Source organism: Temnothorax nylanderi, unplaced genomic scaffold (assembly GCF_030848795.1).
Source record: "Temnothorax nylanderi isolate EJ_2023f unplaced genomic scaffold, tnyl_v1.0 TNYL_tig0002_pilon, whole genome shotgun sequence".
NCBI classification, from domain to species: Eukaryota; Metazoa; Arthropoda; class Insecta; order Hymenoptera; family Formicidae; genus Temnothorax; species Temnothorax nylanderi.
In genome coordinates, this window is record NW_027249064.1 from 3,444,071 (window position 1) to 3,469,184 (window position 25,114).

General features: G+C 39.6%; 1 protein-coding gene and 1 long non-coding RNA gene across 2 annotated transcripts in view; one reads left to right on the forward strand and one right to left on the reverse strand.

The window, feature by feature from the left end:
* Nucleotides 1–25,114, forward strand: part of LOC139769825 (uncharacterized) — a 35,812-nt gene that overhangs the window by 1,056 nt on the left and 9,642 nt on the right. Inside the window, exons 2-3 of the mRNA XM_071701252.1 lie at nucleotides 22,978–23,083; nucleotides 24,124–24,349. Coding sequence (XP_071557353.1) covers nucleotides 22,993–23,083; nucleotides 24,124–24,349 — 317 coding nt within the window. The 5' untranslated portion in view covers nucleotides 22,978–22,992. The remainder of the gene's footprint in view (nucleotides 1–22,977; nucleotides 23,084–24,123; nucleotides 24,350–25,114) is intronic.
* Nucleotides 830–25,114, reverse strand: part of LOC139769862 (uncharacterized) — a 146,725-nt gene continuing 122,440 nt past the window's right edge. The window contains exon 3 of the long non-coding RNA XR_011717640.1: nucleotides 830–4,193. This is a non-coding gene — a long non-coding RNA (uncharacterized lncRNA). The remainder of the gene's footprint in view (nucleotides 4,194–25,114) is intronic.

Below are 25,114 nucleotides of genomic sequence, written 5' to 3' on the forward strand. Positions count from 1 at the left end.
GTTGATATTACTTCAACGACGTCCGAGAGCTTAAGTTGAGCTTAAGTTATCGTCCGGTATTTTATCTAGTTAAATTTTGTCACATATAACTACGCACGAAAAAATTGTTTTTTTTTACGCAGCAAACGGTAATTAAAATTATCACTTTAATGAGAAGTTAATTACCGGCGCTTTCGAAATTTTCGGTCATCGTCATTGTGACGTTTTATCTCTTCATTTCCGGTAATTATTTATCTCTAAGTTGATGTCTTTAAAAAGGCTGTTTCTTGTCAACTATTATATCCTCTGTTAATATATTGTTAAGTGAATTCGTCGCTTATCTTAAACTTTGCGAAATATTGCAAACTGCACTTTCGTTTGTGGAGTAATAATATATAATAATATTCTAAAACGACTCCTTTATATTTAAAAGTCGTTGTTATTAAGAAACTGACGACACGGACAATGAAATGGAAGATTGGGTTCGTGCTATATTTACGTCGGCGCGACTCTTGTATCACCAATCCTAATCGAGACGACGTGCCAAGAAATGTGGGTAAAGCATTTGGCGCACTTTGTGGAATTGTTAGGGCACTGTCTCTCGTCATAAATAAGTGTGTGACTCGTCTAAACTCATATAGAAGTCACGACGATCACCCGCTCTAATGTATGGGAAATTTCAAGTCTTGCTTTCAGCAAAAAATTTATTATCACGGGACTGCTATACGAATCATAATTCTAGACATCACGAAGAATACATTTATAAATCGGCTTAAAAATAATCCAAGAAAATCTTTTCTTGATACGGCCGAGGAGAATATAAACTCAAGATGGATAACACAAGCTCAGATAATATAAACCAAAAGCAAATAAATTAAAAATATCATTAAAACGCCCGGTATAAATAGAGTAAATGATTATAATAAAAAAAATCGGGTCGCGCCGCGAAAAGTTTAATTGAGGCTTCACGCGCGAATCCGCGCGCGGCGGAAGTCAGTGAACTTTTTGCAGAGTATACGCGACGCGCGATAGACGTGACGTTTCCGTTAGACGCGCTCGACCGCGCAATAGCGTCTTTGAGTTATTACACGGTGTTAGCAGAGACTAACAAGAATTTATGAACGCGACAATGAGTCGTCTGGTCTTGTCGACAATACGCGACGAGTGTTTCTCATATACCATTGACTCCAGCCGCATTCTTCTACATAATAAAATTGTTCTCTTCAAAGTTGACCGTTTTTCCATTTAATAATATTGCTCTGAAGGGAAATGTAATTTCTTTACATGCTGCATATATTGCCCTTGCTGTTATAATTAAATTATAATTATATTAAAATCTAATTCCGCTTTTTTCTATTTCAAACAATATTACACTGTTAAATGTTAAAAGATGAAATTTAAACCAATACCTTGAGTTAGATAACATTTTGTTATTTTTAATTACTATGTGTGTCAAAATTTATTATTTTAAAACAAAATAGTATTATTTTAACTCCTTTGGTTTAGTTAAATTAACGATACATTGAGTAGGAGCAGTGGTGACCTATAGGAATGGTTAAAAATGACTCAAATTGAGTATAATTTGACCCTACGAATTTAACAGTGTACGTAGTTAAAAAAATTAAAATTAGAAAACAACTGAAAGTAACTGTTCTTCATTTTTAATTTTCTTAATGGATGCTTCTGACTATTTCTGAAGCTCTAATTCACTCTCCAAATAAAAAAATCAAACGTCACGGGCGACGTCAATCATTTGATTCGCGCTTATTGCTCGATTCATGTTTATCATCGCGCAGACCTGACGTGACGTGCGTAGTAGCGTAACGGACGCGAAGTGCATTGAAAACGCTTGTCGAAGACGGATTGAGTCAACTTGTGCCAATATTGTCGTTCGATAAATTCGGCGCGAACAAACAGCCGGCGATGTGGTCGATTATCATCGTGGCAAAACTTACGTGCACGTACGAGATAATTTAATTCTCATTCAAGGTTGTTTTGAATCTATATATGCGGTGCGTCGAAATATACTCATTGTAAAATCTGTTTGAATGAAAGGTGTAAATTTGCATACGCGTGTTTTGATTCGCGGGTTCGACGAATTATCATTTTCGTCGGCGGAACGGCAAATAAGTGAATTCACAAATTATATGTATGTGTACGTCATGTACGTACGTCAACGTAGCTCGTATCATGCACCGTTTATCATCGTCCGCTGCATTTATTATCTACGGTGCGATGGCACGTGCGTTGTAAAAGCGTGACGATTACTGATTAGCAATGTGCCAAAGAGCGATGTGTTACCCACCCTCCTACGCGCGGTTAACCGAATGCGGTTCCCTCCTCCGCGCTGAACCGAAATACAATTCATCTGATGCTCCTCTCGCAACACTGAAATTTTACGAAAGTAATAATTTCGCGTACATTAATGCAATCTCGAATGCAACAAAGTACATATTCCATTTGTACAAAGCTTCGATAAGCGCATGTGTAGCGTCTTTTTTTTACCTTTTCGATAGTCCCTTGATTTTTATATCGCGGTTTCTTCAGACGTGAACTAGAAAGTTACGACGCTACGTAGTTTTGAATACCTTGAACACGCGATTGTCGTGGAGTTTAGCGTGGCGCTCAAACGTGAGAGTCGGTTTCCGAAATTATAGTCGACGTGATAATTGACGTTCGTACGGTTACGTGGTAAGAAATCACGAAAACACGAAATAATCTATGCATACGAGACCAGGCGACAGGAATGCGGACCTGCTATTTTGCCGAAAATAGCGACGCGTCCGTCTCTTTCTTCGTTTTTATGGCCGATATCGCCGCCGCTACTCTGAATGAGATTCGCTCTTCGCTCGTTCCGATCGCTCGACCTTGCCCATGATAGCCATTTCTTACGATTCCAGTCGATCGGAACTAGCGTCAAACGGACGCGATTCGCTTGGGAAAAGACGTCGTAATTTTACGCCTTTGTTGGAATTAATCGATTCATTTTTCCCGAGGTCATTTCGCATACTGCGCCATATGCCTATTTAGATAATATACTTATTAACTTGCAAGTTGTAATTTACCCGAGCGATATGCCGGTAAAGAATTTGCGCGAGTAGCATATTTGCGATTCGACACACAGGCGAACGGGGGATTATTTTAATTTTTGCTCAACTTGCATGTAATTAAACGTGCGGTTCACACACGAGTAAAATCTCGATTTACGTCAGCCGGTCTCGCGCGCCTCCTTCCGCGATGTGCTGCATCGCCTTCGAATTACGGCCAATGTTGGTTTTGCGCAGTTTCGCACTTCCAATTGCGTCGTTAAGACTTTCCATTTATCTTGTATATCTCAGCGTGCTCCGATTGCTACACGTCGCGTTGCTTCACTTCTCTCTCGGAGCAGTCGGAGCCCAATTGCGACGCAAGGAGCCTCGACAAAGTTTTCGATTCGCGACGTTACTTAGTTGGCGCTACCTTTCATTCCCCCCAGGCAAAGGCATTAATTATGCGGGAGGAAAGAGTTCGCGTATGCACAACGAATGCACGTGCGTGCGATTTGCACGCAAATAGTGACCCCGTTGACATCATGAGGCGTGCATTTTCTTGACTTTCCTCGTGATCAGCATGGGCCGTCGGGGTCTGATGAAGAAGAAGACATGCGTTCGCTTAAGCCTTAAGGCATCAAAAAATACAACAAAAAAGTAACCGCAGTCTCATTGATGTAAATATTTTTAGCGTACAATTACAATTTCCATTTTATTTCTACTTATGAAATTTTCATATTATTGAAATTACCATATTCATATATAATCTTTATAATTATTCCAATTTCTTGTGATGTATGGACGGGCAGAGAAGGGAGAGAAAAATGGAAGAGCCGAACATTGTGCCGCTCAAAGTATATGTTTCTAAATCCGATCTTCGTGACTCCCCTCAAGATGCTGATGAAATCGCGATCGCCGCGTTTCAATTCGACGAGTGATTTTCGCGCACTTTCTCTCGTTGCCTCGAGAGAGAGCGAACGGAATCCATTCATGAGAGAGCGGAAAGATAATAATTTTCTACGAGCGTACAAGAGTAGCGCGACGTAAGACGCACGATGACAAGTTGTTTTTCTCGGGCTACGTAATGGCACGATGCACGGCGTGTTACAGCACGAAGATAAAATCGGATCTGGGTTGCGGCGCAAGTCGCGAGTGCGTGAGTCAGTCGCCGGTCGCGCCGTCCGCCTGGAACAAACAGAATTATTAGGCTGATGTACGAATAACGGCTGCTTCGGCATTGACCGATGCATATTTTTCTACTAGATAAACGTTTCCACGAAACCCATTACGTAACAGGTTACGAAAAGCCTTCGGAGAGGAAGAATGCCTGACAGTATCTTATTTCCTTTCCCTATAAATCAGAAAGCAACCTTCCTTTTGGGGGAACTAAAGCCACGTTATGACGTAATCGAAGACTTAAATTAAATTCATTGAGAAAAACAACGTGGAAACAATGGAGAAACATTATTCCATTACTTTTTTTATGCCCACGCTATTACTTGCAAGTAGTTGTCTCTACACACGCGTTTCTTCCGTCTTAAAAACACGATTTATACACGTAAAGAACCATTTTTACTTTAAAATAAGGACTAATGAATACGTACAGCTGATGATTCTTTCGAAAAATCCTAGATCAGAATTATCTACAAGATATATAATAGAGTTTCGCAAATATGACGGACAAACACTTTTTTTCGACGAACACACTATGTATATATATATCAGTATGTAACCATTTATACTTCCGACTCACCGCCCGCTGCGAGAAATTGACGAGCATTCGTTCGATCTTTGTGCCGAGTCACTTTCATTAGCGCAACGATAGTCAAGATCCTAATCGTCAGGTAAGTATGGCGTGCTATTAGATGTCGATTATGGAAACACATCGTAAATGCTAAAAAAAAAAAATTATTTGCTCTACGCGGATACGTAATTACTTAACGTAATTACTCTTGCATAAAGATAATTATTCTATTCGTGTAACAAAGTAAGTAGAGTTATTGATCGCCATAATACGATTTATCGAACTAGTTCGTTAATTACTTCGTAAACTGCATAATTAATTTTCTTCCCTCATTAAAATTACATATTCAGAAACTTTGGAGTTTAGCCTTATGGCAAGCACAAATATTTTCGATCTCGATAATAATTATGCGCATTTATAAGTCGTATGGAATGGCTGTATCGGTTATCACGCATGACGCGACACTTTTTTTGACGTATATCGACGTAAACAAGTATAATTTTTTTTCACGAACGCTGCGACGCGACGACACATGCTGATAATTACAAGATATATATATATATATACACACCGGGGATTCATAAGTTTTTAATAAATAAAGATACGATCGTGCGTGTGTTAAAAAACATTTCTACCATAATGTTCTACAGTTTACGACTTTACGATAATAACACTTGTGAAGTTGTTTCTTCGAATTGTACGATCAATTAATTATTAATATATGCAATATACAATGACACCAAATAATCGAAACAAAATGTTCAACAAAATTTTGATCGCAATTCTTCCTTATAAAAATAACCAGTTATATATAAATTATGTTTGGATTAATGTTTAAAATTATTTACTTACGTAATATAACGTAGTAAACTGTTATTGGTTTTTTTTAGAGAGCTCTAACATAAGATTGAAGCAAAGAGAATTTTGGAAATTTCCACACCGAAAGTGGTCCATTACTTTTCACAAATATTTTGAAATATCTTCCAGATATCATTGTGAACCATATTGAGACTATGAGGCGCTGTCATACAATTCGAGATCGTGAAAAGCTAAAGAAAGGTCTAGACGAGTCAGAGGCGCCCGGAAGTGATCTGTATCGCGGGTGCCCGTTTATAGGCGCCGACGAGGTAACGCACGTGTCGCCAAAGTAAATTAAGCGCGGCCGGATAAATTTGCGTTGGCAACCGCGTCTCTCGATGTTTGCATAGAGAGAATCAGCCTCTCGAGTTACGGATTTCTTTGTGTCCTTCGACCGGTAACTATGAAAATATGTTTATATAAAAATTTTTTAAGTGCTGACAAGATTGTTATAAATGAGCTTTCGTGATCTTCAAAATATTGGTTTTGCTTTAAAATTCACCAGAATAACTTATCCGAGTTTGAACACGTTCAATCTCTCGGAGGTTATCAAGTGCCCGCTATCATCACGGATACGAGGTATGATATGAGGAATTGAAAACAAATTCGCATCGGTACTTCTGCAAAATGCGGACACATAGATTAAGTGGTCAGAGACATTTACGATAGGTCGAAACTAGGGCATCTTTGGTGTCGATAATTATGAGAAAAGTATCTGTTCATGAGGAAAGATATCGGCAAATTCTGAAAATATCTTGCATTTAGTTTATCGAATATATACACTTTACGCGCTGTATAAATGAACTCTATACGTACTGGAGCTATCAAAAAGATTTGGGGTAACCAAAACAAGTCTAAAGAATAGATAGATTTGATTTAAAGGCTGTCTTTATTAGAGGTTTGCTGATTGGTTGGTGCCATTATTACATCATAGCTAAAAACGTTAACTCAACTATATACTGTCAGGATATCAATAATTTTTACAATTTTTTAAGCTATGTTGTATAATCACGTTTAAATAATTTTATAAAATTAACTGATAAATTAATCAAATGTAAAATCAGTAAAATAATATAACAAAATCGCTTTTACGCTAATTTAACCTATCAAATATCTTAGAAATTATATGTTTTCAGCTAGGATAGTACTAATATAAAGAGACAGACTGGCCTGTACATGTGTCTTTATTCTCATGTGGTGCACAATGGGTTTGTTTGCTTTAACTTCAACTGTGTGTAGTGGTACCTTCTACACTTCCACACAGAACTCTCTGAAATTGAGTGCAAAAGGTGCAATTAAAACGAGTTGATCATAGCTGATGGCTCACTCCCAGTATGTATAGAGCTCATTGCGCTATATACCGACTTTTGAACAAAAACATATTTATTTACTTTCGAAATCCGTGTTCAAAAAAACACATGTTTTTCACTTATCTCTATTATTTCTCTTAAATTTTATCTTCATGATACCGGTATGATAAGAAGTACCGATGTTTTATGAGAAAAACATCGAGCGTTATTGATATATTCGCGCTATTTGATCGGAACAAACGAAAGAAAAACGAAAAATTCTAAAGCTCAATTGTCCCACTAAATGAAATAAATATAAAATAGGTAGTCCTACTAATTTATAGTTACAACAGTTATTACAAGATTATGTCACTCACTTGACAATAATATAGCATGAAAAAATTTGTAACTTAAATATTTAATTTAATATATACCATAAAGATAGAATCTCGGAATATTTGGTAAAAATATACATGTGAAAAATATCGGAAATATTTATATAGGTATATATTTTTTGTGCAGAATACTAATCGACAATACGTCAATGGTCTAGTTTCCACCGAAGTCGTTAATTCGCACCTAGTGCGGTGTAGAACCAAATTTAAGTCGATGGAAATGTGACTTGGAAACCAGTGGAAACAGTACCTACATTAAACCGAAGCAGGATTGGATTGAAGATTTCGGTGGAAACTAGGCTAGTGTTATCGAAACACATTTCTTTTATATGCGATTTCTTGAATTTTGTCTCAAGGTAAATCAAGCTTTTTGTGTTCTTTTCTGAGCAAATTAATGAACGAAATACCGATCCGTTTCTTTCAATGCCATGCACTCGCAAGTTGCGATTTCTGCAAGAGCACCCGCGAAAGACGTCATGCACGAAAGTAACGGTTCACCAGTGTGACTACTGCTTGAAACAATCTGTTCGCATCAGTCATGCAAAACAGCGGACCGCGAGCCGCAGTTACAATACCATTATGAGCGAGTGCGGCTGCAAAGCTGTCGTGTTTATGGCCATACGTTTCACTCTCAAGTGGGTAGTTTGTAGTACTCAACGAGTATATTAAAGTATAAATATATTCCGCGGCCTGTCGAGTTTAAAGCAAATATTGCCGAAAGCAAAGCAGTTTGTAATTTAATACTGTAATAAAGTCTGCGTATCTCGAAGCCTCTAAAGTGATCAATACAGGATTTTGTCTTGTAATTGTATTTTCAGCATAAACAAGTGCGGCGGAAGCGATGCGACGCCTGCAATTTTGTTATTCAATTATTTTAACGAACACAGAGTTCGTTTTCGCTCGTAGGCGGAAATATTTCTCTCTTCAACACGACTGTTTATCTCAGTTGTTTTCTCACTTGTTATTGATTCAGCTAAATAATAAACAATAAAACGAACGTATAATAACGTGCGAAAATGTATCAGTCTTCACATTGTTCATGCATTAGAGAAATCCAAAAATAACGCGATCGACCTTTTAACCTTTTTAATTCTCCCAGAATATCTGCAAAAACTGATTACTTGGCAGGCCGAAAACGGCGATATGCATCACGTTCATATGACGCAGCGATCAGCTGACTGTCACATGGAGGCGACGAAAGTGCAAGCTGCATCCCCGATGGTGCAACGTGAGTCAGTGGCGACCGGTTTCTGCGGTGCCGTTGCGGCGTCGAATTCCATACACAGCGTCGTATTACGCCGTTTTTGTATCATTCTAGCCACGTGCTGGACAACGATAATAGCCACGTGCTGGTCAATGATACTTTCTCGCGTGTCACGCGTCATTCCCTGATCGATCTCTTCATTAGTTCAGCACGACAGTTCGATGCAATTTGGCGGATATTACTCTTGTGGAACACGCACGCTCGAGCATCCTCGTGATTGGCAAGGCTTCCCAAAACACGCAACGTCGCGAGAAAAAAATCTGAATTGTTTTAAATTTATCTAGAAGCTATCTGGTTTTTAATTTAATTTGTTAGATTAAATTTGTTTAATTAATTGCCGATTTAATCAATTAATTATCGATTTTTGAGAAATTGCGATGTTAGGAATAGTAATATTTTTAGATCGAAACAATTATCAAAAGCGATAGAGGAAACTATTAAAAAATGGCGAGATTTTTTTTTCCCCCAGAAAGTCCCTTTCAAATATCACTGCACGACAGGCCGTTGTCGTCGGCGAAGAGCAGACGGTCTTGCTCATGCACAAGCGATTTTTTTTCGGATTATGGCCGCGCTCTGCTTTGACCTCGATTTCGTTGGCACGCACATGGCGCGCTATCACATCGGCTGCCAAGCGCAACGATATCTCTGCGCACACCCGGCAGGCAGCATACATTCGATAGAACCTCTTTTCTGTTCGATGATGAATAGCATATTGTCCAATTACACAGAATATATTCGTGGTAATTGTGATCGCTGTCAGAGCCCGTCGATTACGACGTTGGAGAACGACGAAAATATCTAACAAACGTCTTTCTATTTGCACGCTCGTTTGTAGGGGATCATATGTAGGTGGACGCCCAGACGTTCACAAGAAATATGTTCATAAACAACAGCTATTACAAACGTTGTATCTCGTGACAATTGTGCTCTTTTGTAAATAAATAAATAAACATGAACCATATCCTATTTCTAGCAGCGTAAAACTATTGTACGCTCCGAAATTTCAAGATTAAGAAGTGGATTCCAAGATAATTATTATTATCTGTGTATTTTATCTACGATTTGATTTACTACACACTGACCAGGGTTAATCGCCAGTTTCATTAACGTTGTCAATTGTTCGTTTCACTTATCTTTTATCTAATTTTAGTATTGAAAAGTTCGGTAAACCAAGATTAGATAAAACATCATCGAGATAAGACTGAAGTTTATATTTTCGTAAACAGCGGGCACTTCTGGTTCCACTCAGTTCCACTTACTTTTCCCGACCGTGAATTCCTCGGGAATCGTAAACCTCGATTCAACAGGAATATATAAGGCCCCATTATCCTTTTACGTAAGCCGATACGCTAGAGCTGGTTCATTTCGCTGCTTGCGTTCGGGATAACGCAAGCCTTTCTCAAGCGAGCAATTTCGTCGTGTGAAAGGGTTAACCGACATCGAGGCAACCGGCCCTAAGTCGTGATCTCTCGCGTTCCGGGTGAGCTACGCGCATGCCGCGTCGATGAGTGGCTATGCAACGTGCCGCGAGCGGATAAGTATGCAAGTAAGCAGGTCGATGCACTCCACCCACACCTGGCCCGTGCGAAATAGCCGGTCTGTCCTTGACACGACGTGAACCGGCCGCTTCTCTATCTCGGAGTAAAGCCCCGCTCGATTCGCTCGGCAAACGAGACCGCTCCTCCGACTTGGGCTTCAACCGCTTAAAAAAAAATTTTTACAATTGAACGGTGAGTTAACCCTATACGTAGGATCATGTTTTACGATTCGGTATCGGTTGTACATACGCGGAAATAAAATTAACTGAAATTGCTCCGGTCACGCCCTTGACTTTTCTATAATTTTGCAGTCGACCATTTGTCACGATTGATTTTCGCCCGCCGATAGTACCGCCGCTTTTTGTATCCGTTCCGAATGTTTGGCAGTTTGCTATTGACCTATGCCCACTACAACCGTGCCAAGACATAGAATGGTGCACTGATATGTCGATCGATGCGATCTCGTTAAGTATATGATGCATTCAGGGCTGATTTAAAGCTATGGCAATCTTTCGACCGAGTCAACATATATAGACTACGATGAAGGCTCCTACTAAGAATTTCTATTTATTGTTAGATGACAATTTCGATATAAGAAGTCTATAAAGTCTAAAGAATTTACAAATATAAAATGTGTTCCGATTCGACTGATAGAATATATTGTTCTACTGAAAAGAAATCTTGAAGTGATATATATTTTTATTAAAAAAAAAGACAGAAATCCGTAACACGTTTACTGAAGTACATACAATGAAAGTATCCTTAAAATGAAAGAGCAAACAAAACTGCAATGGATGTTTTTAATAGTTTTACGAATTAGAGGTTACCGAGATGCGTTGGATCGGCACTGGATGCATGCTATAACTTGCGCGGTGGACAGCTGCATCCCCGTCCTCTGGCATCCGTGAGATCGCATCAAACGGCGCACGTGCCCTCACGCACGGCCCACGCGCACGAGGCCGACGATGAGGGATCACCACGCGGCGCGGGAATGGGCGCGAAACTTGTTTACGCGACGAACCAACGTCGTGCATTCCGCGGCGCAAGTTGCAGTTATTCAGGGAGCCTTGACTCGTGTTGCCGCCGCGTAGGTGCATCTCACATGTGCAGGCGTGAAACCACGCCAGCGGGGAGGAAGAGAGATCTTGCGGTTCGCGAACCGTAAATGGACCGGGGTTAATTGTAGATTACCGCGAACGCGCATAACGTGGGGCACAAGTGCACGAGGAGTATTTCTCGTGCTATCGAGATCTTCGTATCAGATCGTTCCACTTTACAACATGTCTGTCGCGATCAATCCTCGACGTAGATGGAACAAGAAAATAAAAGATTGTCAGTAATAAATGACGATAAAGACATATGTTTTTTGTTTGAGGAATAAAGCGAGCTTATCATATTCACCTTCTCGACGCAACTAATTTTTTATTCCCATATCCACAATTAAATACGTAAATAGGAAAAACAGTTTTTAATTAAATGTAATTTTGCTTCCTCATAGAGGAAGCTTTGTTTTCGTGAAAAAAAATTTTTTTCGGGTATCTTTGGCAAAGTGTTTAGGATGTTCTAAAACGTCGAAAAATCACTTCTGTACAAAATGCACGTAGCCTGAACTCTCAAAGTCAACATCGATTTGATATTGCGTCAATTGTAAAATCCCACTTGTGCTACTAAGCTGACCCTTTTTCAATTCATAAAAAGGTTAAATTTAAAATGGAAAAAGTGTGCAAATTAGAAACTTGCACATTGCTTCCTCATCATTGCAGATCGCTACCATTGCTCCTATTTTTATTTCGCTCATAAAGCTTCCTCTATGAGGAAGCCAAACTAATAAATACTAATAATTATGCATCAAATAAAATACAATAAGCTTCCTCATAAGAGGAGCTTTGTGAACGAAATAAAATAGGAGCAATGGTAGCGATGTAATGATGAGGAACCAATGTGCAAGTTTCTAATTTGCACAGTTTTTTAATTTAATCCGTCTTTATACCGTCTCGCACGTTCAATCCACAATTATTTAAAATTCATCAGAAATGCTCTCTTCCTTTTGTACATGGCGTTTCCTTCTTCTACTCAAGGGATTGATTACTATAATAAGGAAGGAAACCAATTAATTGTGGGCTGAGTACCAACATGAATCATTAATTAGTTGAGATCCCACGAATACACGTCGAAAAGTAATCTTCGAGCAAGACTTTAATATTCGGACGGAAATCATTTTGGAATTGTGCCCTACCGTAATTCTTTTTAATTTCAAATTTATTTTTTTAACTGAAAATGTTCGATATCTAATGATAATAAAAAAATCTTTTGGCTCCTACTACGTCTACTAGTTTCTTTCCTTTGTGGCATATTTCTCCTATGTTTAACAGATCTATTGTTAAAGAATTGAGGTATGTGTATTGTTTAATCCAGAGCATTGATATGAATCAATCAATGTTCAACGTTCCTGTTTCGCAAACACAGTAGGCCATTGTGTGAAATGTATGGAGATCTTGCGTTACTTCTCGCAAGGTCAACGGAATCGCCACGGCCGAGGCTGATCGCTCGCTGGAATTTGTTCGAAAGCGGCGCGGGAGCGCGATAGAGCCAGTGTGCGCACCGTCGAGCGCTTTATCTGCCGCGTGGGAGGTCCGGATCAATGTAGTTTGCGATGGAACGCGAAAAAATAACGTCGTGGTAATCGCGGCCGCGGTGGTTTATGGGCCGAGCTATCTGCTAGCTAAGAATAATGGTGCGTGCGCGTTGGTCGGGGAGTGCGCGAGGTCAAGCGCGATGGTAGTCTTTTGTTCGTCCAGAGTACTCCAGAGTACCGCCGCCTGGACAAAGGAACGCGTAAAATATGCACCCTGCGAAGAAAGAAAAGAGGAGGTGTACGAGATGTTGGAATTTCTCACGCGCAGTAGATCTGAAAATCCGACTTATGCAGCCTAATTTTCAGGCGCGATCTCCTCTCACGATTATCTCGGTGAATATTTATGTGTAGAAAGCAAGAATTTAAAATTCCCATCTAATAACAAACATTGTTATGTGTCTAATGAAGATTTCACATCCCGAGCACACAAACATTAATATATTTGCTCCCGCGATAGAATTTACCTGATTTTATTCGATAAAATCTCGGATAAAATGTTATAGCTATCTTAATAAAATGTCAATTTATATACGATATCTGGAACTTAATGAACGTGTAATAGTCTCATTTTAATTTTAAGATTACATTATAACCGCATATCATGTACTGAATTAACATAACGTTATTAATAACGACCTAGTTCACGTCGTCGCATGATATACGTCGCACGGTCCATCGCGCGGTTAGTATTGTTAGTAAGTGTTAGAACGTGTACATTTCGGTCAACCGGTACGCTTCACGAGCAATCTCGTGGATAGGAGACCTGTGATTTCTCCGGCACTCACGTACGGACAAGGTTAACCGGTCGATGAGCTCAGGAGTCAAGCTGGAAGCGATCGTCAGGTATCCACGTAGCGATTCGCTGTCACGCACGAGGGCTTTCTATTCCTTCGCGGCAATAAAACCGCCACGCGTGGAAATCCGGTTTCCGTCCTTCCGTCATTTACACCCGTGACTTTTTTTTTGCACACCCGGGACCTGCTCGATGGGGTTTGATAGATAAGTGTGTCTATACTGGGTGCGACCAAGCGAAAGGACACGCTTATGGCTCGGGGGGGTCGAGCAGGAAAATTATTTCTCGGCAAAAGAATATCCCGATAAATACACAGGTTGTACTCGCACACAATCTTAAGATAAGTATGTAAAATGCGAAGGAAGGTATAAATCAGCGGTTTTGCATAGAAAATCCACGCTGACCATACTCAAGTTGTCTACTTCGATCACTACGTTCGCCACATCAAAGTTGCAACAGCAATGTGCCTGCCTTTGGCATCCACCAGTCCCGCGAGAAAATCGCGATACCGTATGCCGCTAGCTTGTAATTAGTATTTTACGCGCTTCACTGCCTGGACAAACAGTTATTGGGAGCCGTCGGATTCCCTTCTCGCGATTCAGGACTTTTCTCGCCGCTCGATCGCAGGCGGTTTTCAGCATACTTTTCACAAAGACGTCTGGCGCATTAATGAATTTGCACATTCCTCGAGGAGTGTTGCGGTAACGGTGTAGATAGATCGGCGCGCTCGGTAACGGTATCGGAATACTTCTTGACGTTTATTATCCATTAACGCGTTTATGCTATTCGTACTCCCGAACACGCCCACGAGTAATAGATATTCTATTAACGAATGCTATGTACTATGCTACGAGCGATGAATCTTAATTAACCGCCGATGGATTTATATTTATCGCCGACGACGCGGCATTTCCGTGACGATAAATCGCGACGGAGATTTTTCCACGAAAATCAATCGCTACGCATACCTAAACACGCGCTCGAGCGGCGAGTGATTAATTTACGCGGATCGCGACAATGTTGATCCATGTTCGTCGTCGACGTGAGCCTCTTTGCGAGAAATTTTTCGCTGTTATGGCGCTTAAGATTTAACTCTTTCAACCATTGATAAAAACAGAGGAAGAAAAAGAGAGAGTTGAATCTCTCAGCCTACAGTTAAAGTGTACGATAATTCCGAAAAGATTCTTCGGTACCCAAAAGCCATAAATATAAAAATATGAATATCAGAAATATCAGGATTATCATTAATAATACCATAAATAAATACATATATAATGTTATTAATAAGATTCAAATGAATAACGATTAACGTGAAGATAAAGAATGCGTTTACATGTTCAAGTAAAATGCACTATTAATGCATTAATAATAGCGAAAATGCGCATGGAATAAAGGATGAGAATATATGAATAGCATTAACATTATACGGCTGACCGAAATGGTCGGTGTTGTGCGCACAAAAATTATATTTATCATCGTAGATCGCATCGCAGTCGTGACAAACAAGTGTCATCGTGACGTCAATAAAGCTGACAAGTGCGTACGATTCGTCGACGCTTCGTTTTTATCTATGCCGATTGTCGTGGCGCGCACGGCTTTTGCAATAAAAGCGCAACGTCACAGCTCGATACATTTTAACGATCCCCCGATTTGTATGAGCCCGCAGTTAATCGCCGATTGATATCGGCTCTCATTGCCAACAATTCTCGATATCGCGTGCGAAAAATCGTCATTTATATCGCGTCGACGTTGGTTCACTTTGCTTTCAAACGCATATGACGTATGTGGTTGTATTGTTGTGGTTTTCTATCAGGGTAGTTTGTTGAGGAAATCAATATGGATTTGCAATTGAATTAATTTTTTTTTACTGTTTTTTTTTCCGTTCCAAATATCGTTTAGGATTCTTTCAACATAATACGTATTTTTTCAGTAAAAATAATTTTACTTATATATCGACATATCGTTTTAATAATAGAGATTCGAAATAGGATTGGAATACAATGCAAAGAAGTAGCGTGAGAATGCATTTATATGCTATACATTTTTATACAATTTTAATATTCTTTGTATCTTGCCACGCTAAAAAGAATACAACCTTGAATCTCTGAACACACGTGCGCGAGAGATCTTCCCTAGAAACAATTTACAGCAACCTTTTTGTGCAGGTTTACGATTTGTTTGCTTGTTTTTGTCATTATGGCTGAGAGCCAGCGATTTCGCATTTTCTAATACGAGTCTTAGTCAGACGCAGTCTCACAGATTGTCCGTCTCTACTGCGTAATTAGAATATCTACAGCTACGGCCGGTAGAGGAACGACGTAGGCCGAAATTGGATGCAACAATTGATTTTTTTTTTTTACTGATAGAAGTTAATCACAAAATCTACTTAATATCACGCGCGAAAATAAATATATAATTTACAGCAATTAATAGTTATTAATAAAACAGCATATTAATAAAACGCTGCAAAAAAGATTCAGATAGTTATTAATGAGTAGCGAACAATAAAATTTAAATTAACAATAAGACTCGAAGAGAAAGAGTGAGATAGGGACTCCGAATCGGCACTTGCCATGACACTCATTACACGCTATTGAGATCTCTGGCCTCGCCGGCATAAATTTCGTCGGCGTGCATCGGTGATAGCGTCGTTTATCGTCGTTAAAAGTGTACGCGTTTCCGCCATCGCGGGAAAAAACACTCGATAAGAAGGCGAACGGCGCCGATTTGCGATTTTCATTCGCGCTTTCCCTCCTCTCTCCGGCGCGCGGCGCCGCGAAGTCGCTTCTCCTCGCAATTCGCCTATACTGCGTGCGATTCCGTTCGCGCGCACGCGATTGCGCTCGCACTCGTATGCCCGGTAGTAGTGTTTTTCCATGCACGCAATAACGCGAGCGTGTGGAGACACTTTATTTCGCGCGCGCAAATGTGTTTACCCTCCAAAAATAGACGGTGCAGCTGTCGTTCGATGTTTTGTAGCCCGGAACTTTTATTGTCCCCATCTCTCCGATGGGAAAAAACAAAGATAATTTATTACGCTGTATAATAAAATTTTTCCCGCGAGCGAGCGGTTGAGAGCAGAGAAAAAAAGAATATGTTAATAACAATCATGTAAAATAATTATGTACACATGTATAAGGTATAAAGTATAAAATAAACAAATTTTAAGTGATAGTATAGATTGTATATAAATTGTACAGAAATTATATATATATGTATATATATATATAACTCGTTCTGGTGGACTGATTAATTACGTTAAAAATTTTAATCCTCTTTCTGGAGTAAGATCCAAGTATTAAATTAAACAAAAATAGAGAAGATACGTCACGCGGCACCATTGTAATTCCGTTAAATCGCTCCTGACGTTTTTCGTCATAGCGCGGTACAATTGGCCTCGACAACGTGTTTTCCTTGCCACTATGTCGTCGTTAATCACGTCACTCGTCTGTATTATTTGTAATGTTTCGCGTGTGTATACCTTTTCTCGGAAAGCCTGATACCTAATCTCTCGGGAATTGATTCGCGACGCTGACACTTTTCTCTGTTTTACGATGACACTTCGCTGACTAAATCTTGACAGACTTCCCTTGCCACCGTGACATCGCCAATTACATCATTCGGCTATATCATTTCGCAATGTTCCTCGCGTGTCGGAGGTCTTCCTCCTGCTGTTTGTTTGAGATAGATACACAGTAAAAAATTTTGTGTCAATGGAAGTCCACTCTCAATTTTGTGTTAAAATAACTCATTTATCGTGTTATTTTTGACATTTAGAAATGTTATAAACGTCGATATAACATTTCTAAATGTCAAAAATAACACGATAAATGAGTTATTTTAACACAAAATTGAGAGTGGACTTCCATTGACACAAAATTTTTTACTGTGTACGCAACCGTTCTATCTCGAATCGTTCTTACGACAATTTCAAACGCAACGGCAGCATGATACTTAGAAATTTAATTTAAAAAATATTATTTGTTACGAATTAAAGTTGTCCAGTGTGGAGTAAGTGAATTAAAACCTTTTCTCTTCGTTATAGCATTTGAGAAAACCGTTTTGCTGTAACAGGATATCTAAGCGATATTTCGCATCGCTTCTGCGAATGATGATAGCAAATATTGTCTTATTGCGCAAACACGTTTCAAGAAATAATAACAGAGAAATTGACGTAAGAACAAACACAGACTATACAAACATCAATCGAGACTAAATAATACGTCAATCATTGAAATTGCTTGGAAATTAACATTTACCCATGAAATATTTTTATGTCACTGTCACGTTGGATATAATTACGCGGAGGGTCAAAGTTAATTAGAATTTTATAGTAATTGCTCTGTCGGGAAGATTGCTTGGAAACCGATATTTGTAAGAAAAACATTTAGAATGTGATTGGTTGTGATCGCGCTAAATTACGCGAAACGTTCCAATTAACGGAAAATTTCTCGCGTGCGAGAGAAAGAGGCTTGGAATGCCGAATGGCAAAGTCACGCCGATTACAAGTCTGGAATGGCTTTTATGCGCACAAGTCTCGACGCACAAGCACGACACTGTACACCCGCAGCTCATAACTTTTATGCACACGCGAAGTCGCGTGCACGGTCGCGTGCTGGCATCGCCATTTCGTGCGGTACTGTTAAAATATTCGTCCACCTATCAGCACCCGTCATCTGGGATAGCGGGCTCCACATCCGCCCATGCAAAACGTTCATTTTGCCACCTGAAGGGGGTTTCGACCCCGCTGAGAGCGCTTATCTCAACCGGTAATCAGCATGGAATTAACGTTACAATGTTATCGTATGACGCAACAAACTAGGCTTGTGATGTACACGCCTGAGATCAGGGGTTACGGTTAAACTTACATATATATACGAATATTGGCAATATATGGTGAATTGTTACATTTATGTGCCGCGAATGTCTTAATATTCTTTACTTTTTTAACAATGCACGGACACCGTGTTTTTGGAGCACTCACCCGGACACCCTGGGACTTTTAAGTCCAAAGGGTTTTTGAAAGCGTTCCTGTGTTACAAAAAATCTATAAAAATTCATGTATCATCTTTAAGGTTTCAAAAAATGATTTCTATACTTACATAGGCCGAAACTGTTGAAATTTTTTTTTTTTAACAGCGCTGAAGCTATTTCCGTAGGAATCATAAATGAAAAATTGACTGTACCTTAAAAGACCCACGGTGTCCGCGCAGCGTTAAATCTCTTAACGGAGCGCACTACCGATACACGATTGCTAAATTTGAAATATGACGGTACATACCTGCTGTGTTAGAGAGTTTTATTGCGAAACCACGAAGAACAAAAGCTAAATAAAATACTGTCGTATTATTTTCACATTTTCCTTATCTTGCATTTTATATTATTTCAACCCGCATCTCCTTCATTCGCTCGTATTCCATGTGGGCCAAGGATAAACCAAAACGAGATATTCGTTAAACTCATTTTGAAGAAAGTTTTATAGGTTCAATTGGCAGCAAACGTCATCTCTTTTGTTATGATAATGTAATCGGAGCAAAGCTCAAAGGCATAATCGACGGCGGAAGAGGAACCGCGGAGCACGTGTCGTTGCAATTGTATATGAGCGATTTTATTACATTAAGACGGCATGCACTGCGAAGACCTTGGAACTAAAACAACAAATATTGCTCTTTTCTGTTCTCGTATTAACGGAAGAATTTTCGGGAATCACATGTTGAGATGTGGGACTATCTGCTTCACAAATTTCATGATTTACATAATTGAAAAATTGATCCTAATTGAACGGTTCACGCTTCAACTCGCGTATTACATTCAAGATGTAAGTCCGTGCGTTTACTAGTGAAATAAATATATGAAATGTTTTAATGTGGGAGATGCCGTTCTCAGAAATTTTTTACATTTTGACGCATTTATACGCTAAACCACGCTAAAACTAAGATTCCAACAATGGCAATGCAAAAAAAAGTACTTATGCGATATCTATTCCTCGTCGGCAATTTTTGCGTCTCATTCATAACCAGAATCAGTATTGCGTAAAGACTTTTTATGGAAAAGATTCTGAATGACAGTGACGAAAGTCAAAGCGTTCACGCAAAGTTCAACCGATTTACGTTTGATAATGTCTTATTCATGCGTGATAACGGGGGGCGTAAGGTCGGATTGCACTTCGGCGCCTCTGTATCTAAATTGCGAGCGTTTCGTCATTCGCTCGGTCGTCTTGTCTTCTTTGCGTCGTTCGCCTCGAGATGCTAGTGCGTGATATTTTGCGTCGCTTTCTGCATAATTCAGTCGGTGCGACGTATAAACGGGGTTAAAATTTCGTCAGCATCCGTTTTCGAGGGCCGAATCGTATATAGCGTCGCGTGAAATTTAGGAGAACGATGTATAGGGAGACAAAAATATTCTATTTAATTGTATATGCGTATATAGGAATTGCGCCTGAAAAAAATCTGGTTCGTTCATTTTCCACCAGAAAATACTGATTGAATGTACCAGAATCTGGTTGAATTAATAGGAATTCTGGTTGCATAACTGAAATTCTGGTTGCATTAATTAAAATCATATCACGATTTTTCCTCATCGAAATTTTCCTAATTTTGTGATTTATAAATATGTCGTGCAACGACGAAAGACAGAAATTCGAGGTACGCCATGCGAAGACAAGAGGAAATATTTTCACCCTTCGCCTTACAAACTGCGCAGATTTATCGGTGGAACTGACAAACGCGTCGCTGTCGGTCTCTCTGCAGCCGCTTTGGACAGATGATGCGTCGGGTAGCGTCGCGACGACATTTGTACACATTTGACTCGTCGGAGTTGACGGACGAGAGGCGACGACTGCGTCGTCATGGATTCCACGCACGGTCTTTTTTAAGCGAAACTTGCACATGTTTGGCTATCCGTGAATTGATCCTTGCATAAAGTTACGAGACTTACAGCTACTTCTTTAAAAACTGGTTTTATATTTTGTTAAAAGGAAATATGTATATTGAAAAATAAAGCTATATATTATACTTTAAATATCATAAGTATAGTACAATCAAATGCAATAGGCTATTAATAAGATTAAAATTTAAAATCAGACATTTACATATGTTTCGTGTTAACATTGATATTTATGGATCCACATAATTTTAACATTTATATTTTTTGTACCACGAGAAAAGAATATATAGTATGTTATTTTACTCTTTAAATAATTCAATGATCAAGAATCAATCACTGATGCTTCTTATATGCAAGTTTCGGTCCACGCCTCGCGTCGTCTATCGGCTTCGCAGTAAAGAAACACGTCGGCGCGCTCAAATGGCGTGACGAAATTCGCCGTGCCCAATTCAGCCCCGACGAAACGCGATGGTTGTTTTATACCTTCCGAAGATACGACCGGAGTTCAGACGTCGCGGCGGCATCCGGGCGCCGACGAGTCTGGACTTTTCAAGCGTATAACGGCCCCTGCCCTCTCTTGCCCCTTTGCCGCCGCCCATTTAGCTTTTCAGACGTAATCCCCAAGTTGATATAGACCGCACGCAAGGATCCGTAACTTTGGCACATTCGATGTTGCACCAGCGGCGGAGCGACACGCAAAATTTCACTGGGTCGATAGTACTTAAATTACACGTAGAGCCGTAACGACTCAATTCGCCTCAATATAGCTCACAAAGAGTATGTTTTGAGTAAACGAACTTGTAAATGTTCTATTTTGCATTAATAAAAATTTGTTAAAATAAAATTGGTTGTCCGTTACATTTGAACTCAAATAAAAAGTCGCATAAATAATAGTCTAATTTAGTAACTATAATGCAATAAAACATGTGATTTTTCTATCGTTATTTTTCCAAAATACAAAATGCTGTCGACGATGAAGAAAAGCTTGATATCCGATTCTGAGACTGAATTATGTGGTCGTCTTCTAAACGAACTTATTCATGACCGGTTGTCGCTTTTCTATAGACAATCTTATACAAAACGAGTCACGCTTCATTTATGCTTAGCGAACTCTAATCTTTTCAGGTCGAATGCGCTTAAATCACGAGTCATCGTGCACATCGGCGCCGTAGACACTCTGCCAAAGAGACCCCGACGGCGTCTCTTCCCATCGCTTAGCTTCGTAGAAACCGGAAGTCCCTCCGATCCGCCTCTCTCGCACCGTGCGGCGCACTATCGCGCGCGACCGTAAAAAGGCGCCTTCTCGATCGCCGCGAGAACCAGCCGCGGGGAGATAAGGTCGGCCGGTACCGGCCGCTGCTTGAACACGTCCGTTACCTTCGTAATCCCTCGCAACCCTATCGCCCTACGCCACCTCACCTTGATAACGACGCGATATCGCTCACGGGTACTAACAGTGCGTGATAAATATGAATGCGTTGTTGCGCCGCAATTTCTTGTCGCGTGAGACTGACTAGAGCGACGAAAATGATCTTAGATCTAAATCGGGGGTACCTAGGGATCAACAAAGAAAGCATAAGTATATCCAAGAAGAGTTGCTCCCTGACATAGACAAGACGTAGCGGTAGCGGATATGTATCTACTACGACTTTCACGTGTTTAATCCGGGCCTTAATCTCCCAGGTTAAATTGCGGAACTGACCTTACCGCGCGTTCACACCGGATACGCTAAAGAGGTCATACGTATATACGAGAGGAAACGGGAGTCATTTTTCTTTTTTCTTCTCTCATCAGACACTTTGTAAAATACAATGCATTCACGGTTCTGGATTGCGTGTCGTCAGGATTATTTTCTGAACGGAATGTCATTGTGTGTGGCACCGGCACTTTCTAGACGCAATGTCGAGCGCGAATGTTATTTATGTGCCGGCTGATTCAGGAAAATACGGCATCACTTGGCGATCAGATACCCGAGACAATCTGAGAGAAATTTATTTATTCGCTTATGCGTATTTTTATTAACCTTTCAACATTGTTTGTCATGAATTCTTGATGCAGACGGAACAAACACGTTTCAAATGGCAAGAAATTGTTGATAGTGAAGGAATACATAATTAATTGAAAAGGTCTCGCCAGGTTATGTATGTATATACATATATATATATACCTGACGTGATATCTGAGACACCACTTTATCTCGTCGAGCTGTTTTTCATTGATTCTTATTTTTTATTATGAAATTTATCGAAAATACGCATAAATTTATAAACGAGGAATATTGATTTGTTTTCAAATAACATCGCAATTATAGCTGCATAAACACTAAAAGGAAATAATGTTCGAAGAGAAAAAGAGAGATTGAAAGAGAGAACGAGTTTGAGTTTTAATTGCCACTTATTGTGTTTTCCAATGGTGTTTTTCAACCTCTCTAGCATTATTAACTTGGTATAATGCGATCATTTCTAAATCGTTTTATTACCTCACGGACCGATCGCGGTCGTAACTCGTGACTAAATTAATCCATTTCTAACGAGCAATCTTAATAGAGCGCGCCGATGTCTGTTGCAGGATGAGAAGGTCACGATGCTGAGACCCGGATCCGTATTGGGCCTGCTGGCCCTCGTGGCCGTGCTGAAGATCGCGGACTCGAATCGCTGTCTGACAATGCTGGAAGGTAAATCGCCGGTCATTATCGTCGGCCCGATCGTTGCGGCTCAATTACGGCGCATTTGTCAGCTCCGAAGACGCGATATCATTGCCGCACCATCGGAGAAACGGCGCCACGTGAAATAACCCGCTAATTGCCGGGATGGTCAGACGCGGCTTAAACATTAATTGAATCGCTCTCACGATTCATCCGTGCATATGATCACTCAGTCGATGAGTAATTAGGTATATCGAGCCTCGCGGCGTATAATTAGAAGCTGAATACATTCCGTATGCGTTAATGCCGCGTAGTTTACTCACTTATTATCGAGCGCTTAAACATAGTAGTCATCCCGCGGATTGGCAACGGCCGGAAACGTTCTTGCCCCGGCTACATGTTTTTCTCAGATGTTTACATTGTACGGTATGGACGGCAGACCGACCTTGTATTTCTACATATGTATTTACTACGTATGCATTTCTACAAATGCATTTCTACATACGCAGCGACTTTTCATCTCGCTTATTTTCCAGCTCTCAAGCATAACCTTGTAATTTTTATTGTATCTCGAGCGGGTCGCGTAAAATTCCTTTTTTTTTTCGGAGTTATTGATTCTTTGCGATTATTTGAATATGGACGGCAGAGCGACCTTGTATTTCTACGTATGTATTTCTACATAAGTATTTCTACAAATGCGTTTCTACATACGCAGCGATTTTCCCAGCTTTCAAGTATAGAGTTCCTCTAATAAGAGTCGCGACATCTTGAGTTTCGGCAAAATAAGAGAGAAAAAGAAAGCGATATACAAGTGATATACATTCATATCGCTTTCTCTTTCTCTCTTATATCTCTTTCTCTTTCTGTTTCTCGTGCTTTTACCGAAAATGCGAACCAATCAAAAGTTGCTGCTGCGTGTCGCGACTCTTATTAGAGGGACTCTATTTCAAGTATAATCTTCTAATTTTTATTGTATCCCGATCGAATCGCGTAAAATTCTTTTTTTTTCGGAGTTATTGATTTCTTACGATTATTTTAATGCAAAATATTTTAATTTGGAATTTTCACAGAGGTAAATCCAAAGAGAGTGATCCAGTACGACGGTCAATTCTTGAATATTACCTTCGAGGTGTCGAGAAGACTGACACACAGGTTGGTGTCAGAGGTCATGAAGATCTTTCTGACCGAAGTATTGGGCTATACCGGAGTCGATATTGTCAAGAAGGATGACCACTTCAATGCGTCCGAAGTCTTCGAGAGACTGTCCGAAAGGCCAACATATTCCGAGTACAAAATGTAAGACGACCGGATAATTGTAGACGCTGTATAATAGTATATTTGAATCTACAGAGCTCCTTGAATATCTCGCGGCCTTTCTTTTTCGATTCTTCTGGATTGTAAAAAATATCATGTGTAGGATTGCAACAATTTTTTGACCATTTGTTTTTCAATAAGTTCGTAAATAGACGCACTGGTTCTTTTTATGATATTTGCATAAAGCGAATGAAATATACGATCGATATGTATACTCAATTCATAAGAATACTATGTCACACTATGTCTACGGCTGTCCGATTAAATTAATCGAGAACACCTATCGCAAATACGCTCTTCTTTGCTGAGCGATTATATTCTACCTCGATAACAGTACCTTCTCCGGCAAATATTCAGAATGTATTTATTGACAACAATCAAGTTTCTCGTGCGCCGCTTCTCAATCATTTAATAGTATTTATTTTTATACAAGCTTCAAACAGCTTATGTCCTTCTCAGAGTACAAGGTATTGCAAACGTTGCAAATGTATTAAATTCTTTTTGAATTGTCTGTAAATACAATCTTCGATGTCGTTTCGAGATCTGTCGACTATCGATTGACAATATTTTTCTCTGATGGTATAAATATGTTAAATAAAATATACAGTTAATTAACATTTGGCAATCATAAGAAGATGGGGAAGTATCAATTTTCAAATTCAATGTCTTCTTTTTGCTGCGCTAAGCGGCCATGATTACACATGTTATAAATTATCGATGATTCTGCGATATATTTAATATCTCTTT